General features: G+C 46.2%; 1 protein-coding gene across 1 annotated transcript in view; it reads left to right on the top strand.

The window, feature by feature from the left end:
* The first annotated feature begins 403 nt into the window (after nucleotides 1–403).
* MB21D2 (Mab-21 domain containing 2) overlaps nucleotides 404–14,618 on the top strand; it is a 104,213-nt gene continuing 89,998 nt past the window's right edge. The window contains exon 1 of the mRNA XM_079922224.1: nucleotides 404–1,009. Within this exon, the coding sequence (XP_079778350.1) occupies nucleotides 799–1,009 (211 nt within the window). The 5' untranslated portion in view covers nucleotides 404–798. The remainder of the gene's footprint in view (nucleotides 1,010–14,618) is intronic.

The raw sequence follows: 14,618 nt of genomic DNA, 5'->3' as shown, positions 1-14,618 counted from the left end.
TCTCTTTTTTTTTTTGATACGCTTAATCATATCATATTTGGCAATCTGTGCAGAAATGGCAGAAGATTGGTTTATATTCCTTAAGGCAGGTTCCTTCGCCACCTAAAGTCTTTGGAGTTCTAGAGATGGAAACGCTCCCATAGGGATGCCCTCGCCCAGGACACCGCCCTTAAAATCAGACAGAGGAAGGCTCCCTTCATGAACGCGCTTGGCAAGCCCTGCCCCCAAAAGGGGTGGAGGTAGAGAAAGAATAGGTCTACACCTCTCTCGTCTGCCCGAGTACAGATTGGCAAGTGGCATAGGCGCGCAGACCTCTGCCATTTATTTATTTTTCTTTCCACTGGGTGCGCTGTCCCTTTAAATGGGGGACGCTGGTGCTGGCTCCGTAACACCGGAGCCGGCAGCTTGTTGATTTCAGAGCTGGTGAATTTCACATTGTTTCCACTTCACTTTCCTCGCCCGGGGGAGGCTCGGGTTGGCTCTACAACCGCTACCGCAGTTGCCAGCTAGGTCCAGGGGAGGGCAGAGACCTGCAGCATCTGGGCGGGCGTGGGGCCGCAGGGAAGGGTGTCGGGGCCACACACGCACTCTCGCTGCAGTCCAGATCCTTCTGAAGCCCGGACGCCCGGAGCGCACCGAGCCGGAACCGCCCGCCTAGACGCCCGCCCGCCAGCCCGCCCACGGGCCGGGGTCACAGCCAGGGAGCCGGCGAGGGGAGGAGACCCAGGGGGGCTGGGTGGGGGGGCGGGGGTGGGTGCTGCCGCCGCCGCCGCGGAGCTGCTACTCGGCGCGTTTTGTATGAAGATGGCGGCTCCCACCGCCAGCAAGGCAGCCTCCCTGGGCTGTAACAACAAGCCTGCGTTCCCGGAGCTGGATTTCAGGTCGGGAGCTCGGGTGGAGGAATTGAACAAACTCATCCAAGAATTCACGAAGCACGACCAGCGGGAATATGACGACCAGAGAGCACTGGAGATTCACACAGCCAAGGATTTCATCTTTTCCATGCTGGGTAAGGAGGAAAAAGAGGGAGGGATGTGTGTGTGTGTGTGTGTGTGTGTGTTTGTGAGTGTGTGTGTGTGTGAGATGGGAAGCGGGGTAAAGAACCCATTCCCCCTTCTCGCGCGCTCTTTCCTTCTTGATTTTCTTCCCGGAGCCGCCGGGTGCCTGGGGTATAACCCATCTCTGTTCCGCCTCTTCCCTTCTTTCTCCGCGGCAACCTGAGCTGCCTTCCCTCCCCTCCCTACTATACTTTGTGCCGGGTCCCTTTTCCACCCCAGTTCGCTGGCTCTTTTGTTAATTTCTCACCGACGGGGGCCTGGAAGGCAGGTGAAGTGTTCGTGGTGAAACGTCTCACTGTTTGGGGGAAGCCCCTGGAAGCCGCGCGGTCCAGGTGAGAACCGGCTGCGCCTTTCAATTAAGGGATTTGTCTCCAAAGACAAGGACCTGCTCCTTCCCAACGCCGAGTCTCGGGTCCTCTCCAGAGCTCGGGGCGCGGAGACAGCCTGGGGCTCTGGCTCGGCGCCGGAGCGACAAGTTGCTCTCTAGTCTCGCTTGCGGCGCGGCGCTGTCAAGTCGGGCCCCCGGTGGCCAAACTTGTTGGGTGTTCCCTGGTAACCCGCTCAAGTAGGCTGGGCGCAGGGAGTTCCTGCAACTTTGATTTGCAAGTAGATTTCCCCTTGAAGCGGTCGGAAGCATTTCCGGTGCTTCTCCGGGCTTCTTGCTGAGCTCGGAATTTCTAATTCCCAGCTCGAAAACGACCACGCTCAGATCTCTGACCCCGAGGAGCGCCAGCCCCTTCCTCTTTGTGTGCTATGCACCGGCCGAGAGAGGTGTCCTGGGTTTCGAACCCCGGCGACGTCCGGGTTTAGAATAATGCCGCCCCTCCCACCCCCCCAGCCTGGCACCTACAGTTCCTTACACAACTAAATGTTGTGTAAAGAAAAATAATTGAGTCAGGCCGGGGAGACCGAACCCCTCCCCAAGTGTCCTGTCGTTCGGATTAGTGCTGTGAGTGTCCGCTGCTGGGAGCCTCTAGCGTAGCTTGCGGCTCCACCAGTGCAACTCTGCCTGAATGCAGTATGTGGCCTGGCGGTGAACTCTCCGCAGAACTGGGACTCCAGTGTAGCGCTGCCCCACCGCGTGTCTCTGTGCGTTCGACAAATACATTCGTAGGCAATTTTCCAGGTAGTGGGAAATTTAATTGAAATAGGTCTTGGACCACAGAGGAAGACTGAGCTTTTGCCTTCCTCCTGCCGTCTACTTGGATTTCAGCCGGCTGTCTGCTGTCCTTGCTGGTTCTATCATCGGGTATTTTCTCTCGGTTTGCTTCCTCCCCACAGCCCAGGTTGGGGGTAATACAAATTGTACGTGTGCCGGCGGTGGGTAGTAACGCTTTGGGAAGTTCGATGAAGCATGTTAAAACTTGGGGCTGGATTTTACTTTTTGCTCCACACTCCCCAAGTGTATCCAAGGTTGTGTATGGGGTTGAAAAGCTCTCCTTTGAGAAATTCGACCTTTCAACTAATATTGAATTAAATGTGGTGTGTGTGTGTGTGTGTGTGTGTGTGTGTGTGTGCGCGCGCGCGCGCGCGCGTTTAAATAACTACCTAACCTTGCGGTGGGAAGCTTACAAAGCTTTCAGATCTGAAAACCAGCACAGTGATTGTCAGAAGGGTGGGGATACACAGAGAAGGCTCAGGGCAAGTTATTTAAGTTGCTTAATCATGTCCTTTCTCTTTGACGTATATAATGGAAGCCTGCCATTGTGTTGTTATAGCGCCGGCCTCAATTCCAATGTCTCCTGTCCTAGGTCGTTCACTAGGAAAAGGTGCTCGGTCACCATCAGTCAGGATAGTCATGGAAAAGAAAATGGGAGGCTGTGGGGAGGGGTAAGTTTAAGTGCCCAGCTCGTGAGGAAATCCTGTGCTAACCCCATGGCTGATAACGCTGATTTCTCAAAGCCTTTACGAAGGGTGAATTACTGCGGGTGCTTAATTTATTTTGTGTTTAATGTCATGAGTGGCATGGTGTTGACAGGTAAACGAAATTCCCTTTTATTCATTTTTACCCAGTTGATCTTGCGAGAGAAGTCTTTCTTGCCCCCTGGGAATTTGATATTTCCACCTGCGGGAGAGAAAATTCAGGAGAATGTTGTTTAAGCCTCTTGCCCCTCTGGACACTAGCAGGCAGATGGCGAAATGAGCTTGCCTGTGTGTGGTGCTGCATTCATTTGTGAGTTGCTTGCTTTCCTTTAATGAGGTGCTGGCTGCTCTAGACAAGTGAAGGTTTGGCAACAGCAAGGGTCCCTGTGTGGATTTACTTTTCCTAAAGGGGATTTTCGCTTGGCTTGAAAAAACAAAATCTCTTTTTGTGCACTTTGTTTCACTTGCCGCAGTCCACAGTCTTTCATGAATATGCGAATGATGTGTCTTAATGACCCTCAGCTTGTTAAGGTGTTAACAGGGGTGGCACCAGGCCCTTATTTCTGGGAGCTTCTGGGGGGTGGGTGTGAGTCCTCCTGGCTTTGTTCTGCTTCTGTCTGAGCGGCACCTGAGGATTGTCGACAGCCTGAAAACATTATCCCCTCACACAGAACGAAATGGCAGAGGAGTTTGGTGCAAACCTCTTTAATGGAGCTGTGGATAACGCTACCTCTGTTTTTAGGCAGCTGGCAGGGGCAGCCACTTTCTGTATGAGATTGTTAGCCTGGACTAAAGCCCCCGCCCACCGGCTTCCCAGATCCTTTTTGTTTTATCGAGATCGGAGGCAACTTTACTACGCAGAAGGGCGAAGTTGTGGTAGGCTGTTGTCATAAACGGTGACCCGTCAGCACCGGGAAACTCCACTGTCCTATCAAAACAGGGGTCTGCCTAGTCTGTGGAGTTGATCTGAGCCTGCTGCTAGTCACCCAGCTGTCCATGGTCTGTCCTGGCCTTCTCTGCTTGTCCGGAGATTCTGATTCCTTTGGAGGCAGGTATTTGCGGGAGTCCTCTAGACTCACTATTTATTTCTCTACACCTTGGTCTTTCAGGAGAATGATTGCTGTTATTATCTAGTTAATATGTGAGAGCCCAGATTGTGGGAGAGGCTGGCAGTGCATAATAAACACCATTTATCAGAATTCAGGGAAATTGCCAGAGTTCATTAATATTTTAATAATATTTGGTATTTGCATAATGTCTCTGCCAGCTCTTTTGTTATCTTCATTCCCTGGTGAGGTCGCATGAAGACTGGTTGTGTCCCCATTGAACAGATGCAGAACAGGGGTTATGAAGAAGCTAGAAGAGCCAGGAAGAAATAAGTCACTTCCCCTTCAGTCCAAATGGTTGGTACCATGGTGTGGTCATTAGAGTAGTTGTCACTTACTGACTGCCTTCTCTGTGCCAGGAACTGCACACAACCTTAGGAGTGGTATTGCTTTCCCATTACGCAGATGAAGATATTGAAATTTACTAGGGTTAAGAATCATCCAGGGTCCCATGGCTAATAAATGGAAGAGATGTTGCTAAAACTCTCTTGGCCCGATTCTAAGTCTTCTTCTATCAAGAACTGAGGTATTAAATCCAGAGGAGGGGCTTTGTTTAAAAAAAAAATTGTCTCTCGTTTCAGAATTTGTTTCTGCTTTCAGCTGTATTAGGGTAAAGTCCAATCAGCATTTGACACGAGTTCTGGAGCAGTCTGAGTTGGAGTATTTTATTCCGTAGAAAGATCATTCGTTTGAATTTCAGGTTAAGACACTGATGGTCATTAGAATAAAATGTTAAAATCTATAGTTCCTGTCTCAGTCTGCCTCTTGCTGGCTAGGTGGTCTTAGGTTTTTCATCCATTAAACACAGATAATAGTATTTTCATCTATTAAACATGGAATAATAGTAATGCACTGTTTCAGAATTATGTGTGTGAATATGAAGTTATTTTGTAAACTGACAAGGAATGTATATATGATTTTATTATTTATTTAAAGAAATGGGCATTGTTAGAAAATCTAGTGAACTTACACTGGAACTATTTCTGCAGCTTCCTATCAGAAAGACTATAGAGAATGATTAGAGGTGACCTAGGAGAATATAGGCTCTGGCTGGAGAGGGCATGATTAATTCCAAGCCACATTGCCATTTGTTAAGTTCATACTGTATGCTGGCCCTTGTGCTAGCTACTTTGCATAAATATATTCATGTAATTTTCTTCCAGAAACTTTTTAAGGATACATCCCATCATGCCTGTTTTAGAGGTGCAGTAGGTGGTGTTAATCCCCCTTGAAAGATGAAACACTGAGGCTCAAAGAGGTCAAGTACTTATGCCAAGATCATACGGAGTTTGAGTTTGAACCCAAGTATTCCTGACTCGAAAGCTCATGTTCCTTCCACTGTGTGGGCAATCAGATCCTATCACTCTTGGGCCAGACAACCAAAAAGGCCCCACCCCGTGGGGAATGCTATACTCAGTACCCTGCTTAGCCTGCACGAGCAGAGATGGTCTCTTTTGGTCTGTCTTTCTTACTTTCATGCGTTCAACAAATATTTACTGAATGTTATACTGTTTGCCAAGCAGTATGCAGGGTCCTAAGGATAAAATAATGAGCAAAAACTTTAATTCATATGAGCCTGTGGAGACCCCTCCCTCTTCTGCTTTGCCCATCAACTTCAAGAGAATAGTTTGCTGACTCTTGTCTCCTTTCAGGCCCATGGTTGTGGTGTTTCTGGGTGCTGTCGGAAACTACCATATTTTTTAGGTACTTTCTATATCTACAGACTAGGCCATTTTGAAGCCCTGTCTTTCGAGTGTTTGAATGTCAGTTTTCCTTAATGAATTCATCCAGCAATCTTTACTGAGGGAATTTATTGTGAATCTTTGCTTTGTGGGCCTCCAAGTCTTGGTACGTTCCTTAGTGTTCTGGTCACTAATGTGCTGTGGTATCTGTATAACGGACATCATCTTTGAAGTCTGTTCCAGCTCTGAAAACATTATGCATCTGGGGCAGGGAAGTCCCTGTGAACATTTCTTTTTGCTTCTGGTTTGAGTTGGTTTCAATTCTCCCTCCGTGGTTCTGGGCATTTGCTGCCCTTCATGACAGAAGAGCCGTGGAACCATTGATGATCCCTGGTCTTGCTATGATGCCTTGTTGGGCCACCCATTGGATAATGCATTGCTTGTGATTAGACTGGGTCCCTTTTGTATTCACAGAAACAGTGGAGTCTCTCATGTCAAACTAGGAATTTGTCCTTGAATGTTAGCTCTTTAGATTCTCCTGGAGCTTTTTAACAATTTGGAACCTCTGGTCCTGTTTTAGACCTATTGAATCCGAATCCCTAGAGATCCCCAAACTGGCTGCTCAGCACGCTGACATTGTGTCCCGTGTTAGGCGTGATGTTGTTCGTTCCCTGTCCAGTAGAGCTGCTTGTGCACACAATGAGCTGATCCCAGTTGACTTTTGAGACTAGAACTGGGCTGCTGCGTCTAATGAGCAGATATGTCCGCTGGCTTCTGGTAAAGCTGGAGTCCTTCCCCCTGGGACAGAGACAGGGAGGCATAGTGATTGAGATGATTATTAGAATGTTTCCTCTGTGTCAGAGGTTGTAATAGGGTTTCACATCATTGGATCTTTTCCCAAGGACACCATAACCCTTTGAAGTAAAGAATGGAGAACTCTAGGATTAGAAAAATTCAGGAATTTGTCCAAGTTTACTAGCAAGTAAGTGGTATAGCTGGGACTTAACCAAGGTCAGGCTGATGGAAAACCCTTGCTTTCAACAGTGATACTATTCTGCCTTCTAGAGGGGCAGGAGAACTGGATTCTAGCCCCAACTCCTCCAGTTAACTTGCTCTGTGATTTTGGGCAAGTCACTTAACAGACTCTTGAGTCTCAGAGTCTGAATATGTAAGTTGGGGCAAATAATTATATCTACCTCCTGTGTTCAGATGCATTCAGTTCTGAAGATGAAGGTAGAAAAGAAGGACATTTCTGAGTTCTAGTAAAGCTCTGTTTTGTACTGTGTGGAATGTGTGTTACCCTAAGTCACCTAACCTTTTCTGGGCCTTTTTTTTGCCCACTTTCCAATTGTAGAAAATACAAAGAAGAAAGTAAAATCACCTCCAAATTCTAATTACTGTTAATACTTGATGTACATTTTTTCTGGACGTCTATGTTTATAAAACACGCCTACGGGCTTCCCTGGTGGCGCAGTGGTTGAGAGTCCGCCTGCCGATGCAGGGGACACGGGTTCGTGCCCCGGTCCCGGAAGATCCCACATGCTGCGGAGCGGCTGGGCCCGTGAGCCATGGCCGCTGAGCCTGTGCATCCGGAGCCTGTGGTCCGCAACGGGAGAGGCCACAACAGTGAGAGGCCCGCGTACCGCAAAAAAAAAAACAAAAAAAAACCACGCTTACACCCACTCATACTTACATGCTTGCAGTTTTACATACATAATCCTATTGGATATGTGGGGTTTTTTTTAGTAAATTTATCAATGTGCTGTCATCTACTGCACTTTTGGAAAGGAGGTATAACCTGTGTTAAGATGTTTCCTTGCTTCTTTCATTCATCTTTTATTTCAAAAGAAGATACTGTTCTGGAACTTAGAGCACATTCTGTGGTTTAATAATTGGGGAATGAAGAACCTTCTTCTTGGTGACTTCTGAGGGTTTGGCCATCTCCTTTCAATGCCATCTCCTATTTGTGTCTTTGCATGTTCTACATGGTCTCATAACATTACCCGAATTTCTCACTTTCTTCTTTTGCTTGGGCTGTTTTCTCTATCAGGATTTCTTAACCTGGGTCCCTGGAAACAAAAACTTGGAATCTGTGAACTTGATTGGGGAAAAATTACCTCTTTATTTTTATTGACCGCTAACTGCAGTATTGCATTTCCTTTCATTATAAAAGTAGGTAAAAAACCACAGTAGTATTAGCAGTACCTCTGTTTTTTGCTTTTGTTGCCAATAGAAATCACAGATATTTTCACTTCACATTACAGATATTACAGACATCTCAAAAAGCCATTCACTGCTGCTTTGAAATTATGGTAGATGTTAGACTTGCTGCTAGATTTTATTGAATGCATTAATAAAAAATCACATATGGTACTCTATCACAAATTTGTTTTTTAACTGCATTTTGTGTTTTAATACCAATTTTCTTTGAAGTCCTGTGTAATTTTATCATTCATTTAAATATACTTGTTTTTTTTGCAGGGGTCACCAGGCTTTTCCAGCCTGTCAAGACATCTGTGTCACAGAAGCAGTTAAGAGTCTCAGCATTCTGACATCTCATCTCTGCTTTGTTTTCTTCTCCCAGCTCAAATGCCACTTGACTCATGAAGCTTTCCTATATCTCTCCAAGGAGAAAAATTTCCCTTCCCTCTGTGTTCTCCTAACACCTGGTCCCCTTTCATAGCCCTTACCACATGTTCCCCACGCTGTAGGCTAAATGATCCCTGCTCTCATTTACCTTTGCAGCGCCCAGTGGGCTTACGTAAACAGTAGGTGCCAACAGAGTGTTACGTGACTTCATGCATTTTAAAAGAGGCTTTCTGTGCACAGCTTCTGATTTCAGGCTCTATTTAAGGCATGAGCGCTTTCTGACATTGTCTCTTTATGGTTGCTCCCCTCATTAAGCCATATTCCGTCATCGTCTCTGGAGTCAAGAAAATCTTGATCTGATCTCCTCATGCGGTAGGGGAGTTCTTTCCTAGATTCCAATAATAACATCCTTAAGACTTATCATAGGGCAGTTTAAGAAATGTCCCAATTAATTGCTGTAGCTTGTTGACCAAGAGTGGCAAACCGTGACTTGTGGGAAATCCCCCTTTCTTGAAGACCCTGACTTTTCTTCCCTGGGCATCCGGGGTACTTGTGAACCTCCTGCACTCCCACACTTGGGGCTTTAAAGGATGCATAGAAAGCATAAGTCATCTTTCTCATGAAGGTGTTCCTTGTGCTTACCAGTCAACCTCCAGGTGTTTGGATGCCTATTCTAGCATCCTAATTGCAGCAATTATTTATGATTATAAGCTAATTTGCCATCAATACTTTATCTTTGTGCAGTGCTTTATAGATTCAATACATATTAGCATCTGATACGGTGTGGTATTATTCTTTGGACCAGCCTTTGAGAAAGGACCTAGTAACCCCCATTTACAGAGGGGAATACTGAGACTCTGGGAGGTGATACGACTTAGTTGGAGGTTATAGAGTAGGTTGTAGAACAGGACTCAACCCAGATCTCCGGTGTCTTCTGCTCCAGCATATAGCCTGCAAAGAGCTTATGGCTTTTCTACCCAGATATCTTTCATGGTTGCTGGGGTGAGTCTGTGTTCCCAGACCAGGCAAGGGTAGCAGCTTTCATACCTCTCTGGCTTTTCTACTCTCTACTGGGCCAAGGGTACACAGTGGGTAAGGCTGGCTGAGGGCGGCATGGCTCAGTACATACCCTGTAGGCACGCATTCTCCATGTCTGTTTGTTAGCCTCGCGTATCTGAGGGCCTGTGACAGCATTCACAATGGACTTGGGTGACTACTTGCCAGCTGAGCGATCTCTTTAAGGACAGTTCATAATTATGCCATTATGTGAGGCCCTGTCTCCAGGAAACAGCTATCTGTTTTTCGTCCACTTAAGTGCCTTTTCATGAATTCCCTCTGCACAAGATAAAGAGACAGATTACTAGGGACAGTGCTGCTATGAATAAAGCTGGCACGGGGAGCTGTTGTTGAGTTTGTTTATTTTTTATATTTTTTTTCCCTCAACACAGGAAGACTTGATTAATACTTGTGAGTTAAGTCAGTAGTGGGAGTTGGTGTAAGGCTTGTTGAGGTTTTTGTTTCTTGTAATGAGTATTTGAATATTTAGAGTGTGCATAGAATTGAGTATTCATTCATTAATTCATAAAATTCATTCAACATATGTTGGAGTGCCTACCATGAACTAGTGTAATTACTATGGTGAAGTTACTGTATTATAACAGTACAGAGTGGTGAATTAGAGAAGCAAGGTCACTACCTCATTAAGACTTACGTTCTCTGGGGAATTCAACAAGATTTAAGCACATGAGTAAATAGGGATGTGCGCTTAAAAAAAAAAGCACAGACCCTTATGATGGAAGGTCATTGGGTAGGATGGAGTGAAGAGCGGTAGAGAAGGCCTCTCTGAAGCAGAGACATTTGAACTGGAAAGATAAGAAGGACCTGGCCACCTGAAGACTGATGGAAGTGTATTCAAGTAGGTAGAACATCATGTGCAAAGGCCCTGGGGTGGGTCCATTTGAAAGCAGCTTTCAAGGCTGCTTTAAATTATAGCAAGTCTGATTTGTTCTCTACAAGGAGGAATGGTCTATGTTTGGATTAGGCCCACAGTGGAAGGAATGGGCTGCCTGCCTTGGAATATAGCGAGTTTCCTGCAGGTGGAGGTTTTCCAAGTGGGGCCACCCTTTGGCTAGGCTCTTGTTGATAGCATTCAGGGACTGGAGGAGAGGGAGACAGTGTAGAAAGGTTGGGTTACAGATCCTCAAAAGGCCCTTTGTAGCCATGTAATTCTCTGATTTCACCTCTGATAGCCCTAAGCTAACAACAGTGAATTCTGTATTAGATGGTTTATGCGTCAAACTGCAGTTTTCATGGGAAAATGATAAACCTGTATTTTTTCATCTGGACTTCCACAGTGTACAAAATACTTTCATAGGCATAATCTAGTTTTGACTTCTCACAACAACCATATAGAGTAGGTATTATTATTGTCTCTGTTTTAACATAGGAAGAAACCCGTGGTCAAGAGAAGTAACTCACTCAAGGTCACTGAATGGTTGAGGTGGAATCAAATTGAAATCCTTTGAAGTTCACCCCAAATTCTTTGTATTAGGCTGATTCTAGAAACCTCCCTTATCCCACGCCACCTCTGGGTATGGCAGAAGGAGGATTTCTGGTCCAGAGAGAGGCACTGAGGATTGGTAGGAAGAACCAGGCCAATAGACTGCAGATCTGCACGTGCCTGTTGTCGGTATGCAACTTGGAAGCACTTTTCTAGGCTGCTTCAAGATCACCCTTTTAGCAGCTGCAGCTGTTCCTGATAGCAGCTGCTTGTACGGATGATGCTGTGATTAATAAAGAAATCTCAACAGTTTGTTCTCAACTGTGCCCTTGGTGTGCGCAGCCTGCTTTAACACAGGCTGTGTTTCTGATCTGGAACAACAGAATCCTGCTGGCATATGGTGCCCCGGGGGCTCATAGCCCAGTTGTGAGAAGGGGCGGTCCCTCTAGATCCGAACCAGGGAGCCAAAGGCCCACCAGGGACTGGGTGGTAAGGAAAGTGTGTGCAGTGTGCCGCGTGGTAAATGCCAGCTGGTTCTTGATGTCAGAGTCAGGGATGCCGGGCAGTAGGGGGCTGCACTGGTGAAGGAGATCACCTCTCACCTCCCTTGTAGGTCAAACTGTGGCTGCCAGTTTATCACCTCTGATTTGGAATCTGAGGCCCCAGAGAAGGGCCATAGTTCATCCACTACTGTACAGCTAGTTTGGGGGCAGAATCATGGTTAGAACCCAGGTTTCCCGTCTACCTGCTGTGTGTGTGTGTGTGTTGGTGTTACTTCTATCATGCCATTTCCAAATAAGTTTTCCCTTTGAATGAAAAACTATCTGTGTAACTGAAAATAATAATAACCACACTCAAATAATGTCTACCATGTTCCAAGAATAGTTCTAAGTGCTTTATACTTTATGTACATTATCTAAATTAATCCTAGCGACAACCCTATGAGGAAGGTATTATTCTTATTTACTGATGAGCAATCCAAAGCACAGAGAGATTAAGCAATTTGCCCGAAGTCACAAAGCTAGTGGTAGACTGGCAATTTGAACCCAGGAAACCTAGCTTCAGGCAGAAAATAGCAAATAACTGTGGATCTTTTTTTACCTCATTAAGAAAAAAAACCTTTCCTCCTGCAAAGTGGAAATCATTGATGGAATACTACAATTTAAAAATTGTTTTAATTTATTTATTTATTTTTGGCTGCGTTGGGTCTTTGTTGCTGCACGTGGGCTTTCTCTAGATGCAGCGAGTGGGGACTACTCTTCGTTGTGGTGTGTGGGCTTCTCATTGCAGTGGCTTCTCTTGTTGTGGAGCACTGGCTCTAGGCGCGTGGGCTTCGGTAGTTGTGGCACGTGGGCTCAGTAGTTGTGGCTCGTGGGCTCTAGAGCGCAGGCTCAGTAGTTGTGGCGCAAGGGCTTAGTTGCTCCGTGGCATGTGGGATCTTCCTGGACCAGGGATCGAACCCGTGTCCCCTGCATTGGCAGGCAGATTCTTAACCGCTGTGCCACCAGGGAAGTCCTGGAATACTACAATTTTAATGCTGTTAGGAGACTTGGAAGTTAGGTGGCCTGAGTTGCTCCCTCCTCCATTTTACAGAAGTGGAAACTGAGGCCCAGAAGGGAAAGGGGTCTTGATCATCCTGAACACTGATTTTACTTTTGGGCAGAGTGGAGGTGAGTTAAATGTCTGGCAAGTGACTGCTTCCTGAGAAAGGTGTTTGTACCTAAGACTGTCCACTCAGTAGCATCTGCTCCCTGGGGAGCATCTGCCTGGGTTTAAAGTGAAGGGGAATCACTTTGAGAGGGCTGTGCTTCTAGATAGGGAACATTTCCCTGCTACAGAGCTGCCTTGTAGTTTGAAGTTTTTTTAAGCTATTAGGTGAAGAATGCTGAATAAATAACCTGGTGGGCACACTATTTCTGGTGTGTCATGTTTGCTTTTTGTCTTCTGATTGTTCCTTGTCTTTCTCTCTGGTTCCCCCTGCCGCCCACCCCGTGACGTGTGTCCTTTTCTCACTTCTCTGCTGTCTACACAGCTTTGAGTATCACAATGAATATTTTTGTCTCTGAACAGTCTGTATCTACGGTAAGGAAGGAGGCTGGCTGAGTAGACTGTGGGACACTGGGTCCAGCCTATGTTTGGGAGGAGTTGAAGCTCCATGGGCTAGTAAGACTCCTGGCAATGGACCTTCCCTCTCTGCTGCTGCTGAGACCTCAGAGCCTTAGGAGGATTTAGAGAGTTGTAATAGGATTCGAAGAATTATAGAGGAGTTAAGCTGGTGGGGATCTTCCTGAGACCAGTTCATCCACCCCATCATGTCGCTGGTGGGGAAATTTAACCCCATGGCGGCGGACAGTAACTTGCTCAAGGTCAAGCTGGTGGTGGTGATGATAATGACTGTATTGGGAAACTCTTCCCTGCTGTTTATCAGGCATTGTTCCAAGTGCTTTGTAATCATTAACCCATGTAATCCTCACAACAATACTGCGATGGTAGCAATACTGCTACCATCCCCCTGCTTTACCTGTAAAGCAACTACAGCAGTTAAGTCACTTGCTCAAGCTGGTGAGAGGCTGGATTCAAATCTAGGCAGTTGAGCTCTTAACCCCATGTACCTTTCCATGACATGAGCGCCATCACCATGCCAGGCGCTGTGCTCGTTGCTGGCATAAAACATGAGGTGATGCTAAACGTTGAGGGAGAGGATGGAAGTGAGGGAATAGTGGGCAGAGTGGAGAAGAGGTTGGTTTGATTGTCCGGCGAGCCAGTTGCTAATACGATTCTTCTGGCTCCTGGTCCAGACTCTTTTCATTCTATCACTTGGCCTTTCTTGGCAGCCCTCAGGACAAACATTCTTTTGATGCTTGTGGTTTATGTTTATTGAAAGTCCTTTGTGTGAAATACCATCTCATCCATGCCGTCTCCTCATTTTGAAAGTAAGAAGGTGTGTCTCAGCTAATTGATTGATTTAAGGCTCTATAAAGGTCAACTGGGCCCTTGATGCTAAGTAAATTAGGGCAAGTCTTATGAAGGTACAGGCTCTACCCCCCTCTTTCCCCCCATGTCATTCCGGATTTAGAACATTTAATTAGGACATAGTTAATGTAGTCTATCATTGTGGGGGGAATGGGAGCTCATCTTTTTTCAGTGAAAGGCAGATGCCAAACGTACTCTTAAGACAGTTACTGTGAAATCAAAATTTATAAATCGAATTGGGTTTTAAGTGAACTAAGGGATCTGACTCTTTAGTGCAGTAAGTGACTACTTTTGAAAAGGGAATAATTCTTTAGGTAAAAATTGGATCTAGCCGCCCTGCTTTGTAAGGGCAGATGTTTGTACGTTGACTTGACTTACAGCACTGAAAGCACGTTGGCTTCATGCTACAAGATCAGTCGTTGGGATGAAATTACTTCTTGAAAATCTGGTGCTCGTGATGCAGAGGATTGGAACTGGAATCCTCAGAGAAGCCTCATCCCCAACCTGCTTACTCATTTTTTCCTGGAATAAAATCTCAGGGGAACGGAGCATCCGGGATGGGCAAGCCCATCTGGACAGTGTAGAAACTCATGGGAGAGAATTTTATCCTCTCTGGTTCTTGGGGAAGAGGATGGGTGGGAAATGATCCTTCTGAGTATCTTTGTGTCATTCAGGACCAACCTACCTCTGTTCCTGTCTCCTGGGTCGCATCCTCTCTGCAGGCCCAGGCTTCTTCGCTGGGGATTATTTCTGCCCCTTTTATCTGCAGGTTCTCCTTCATTACTGATTCCTTCTTAAACACTCACACGTGCATTCTCCGTATTCCTTCAACAGAGATCTTTGAGAA

The sequence above is a fragment of the Stenella coeruleoalba genome, assembly GCF_951394435.1.
Source record: "Stenella coeruleoalba genome assembly, chromosome: 5".
Taxonomy (NCBI): Eukaryota; Metazoa; Chordata; class Mammalia; order Artiodactyla; family Delphinidae; genus Stenella; species Stenella coeruleoalba.
The sequence above is the reverse complement of the archived record's forward strand: the minus strand, read 5'-3'. Positions and strand labels throughout refer to the sequence as shown.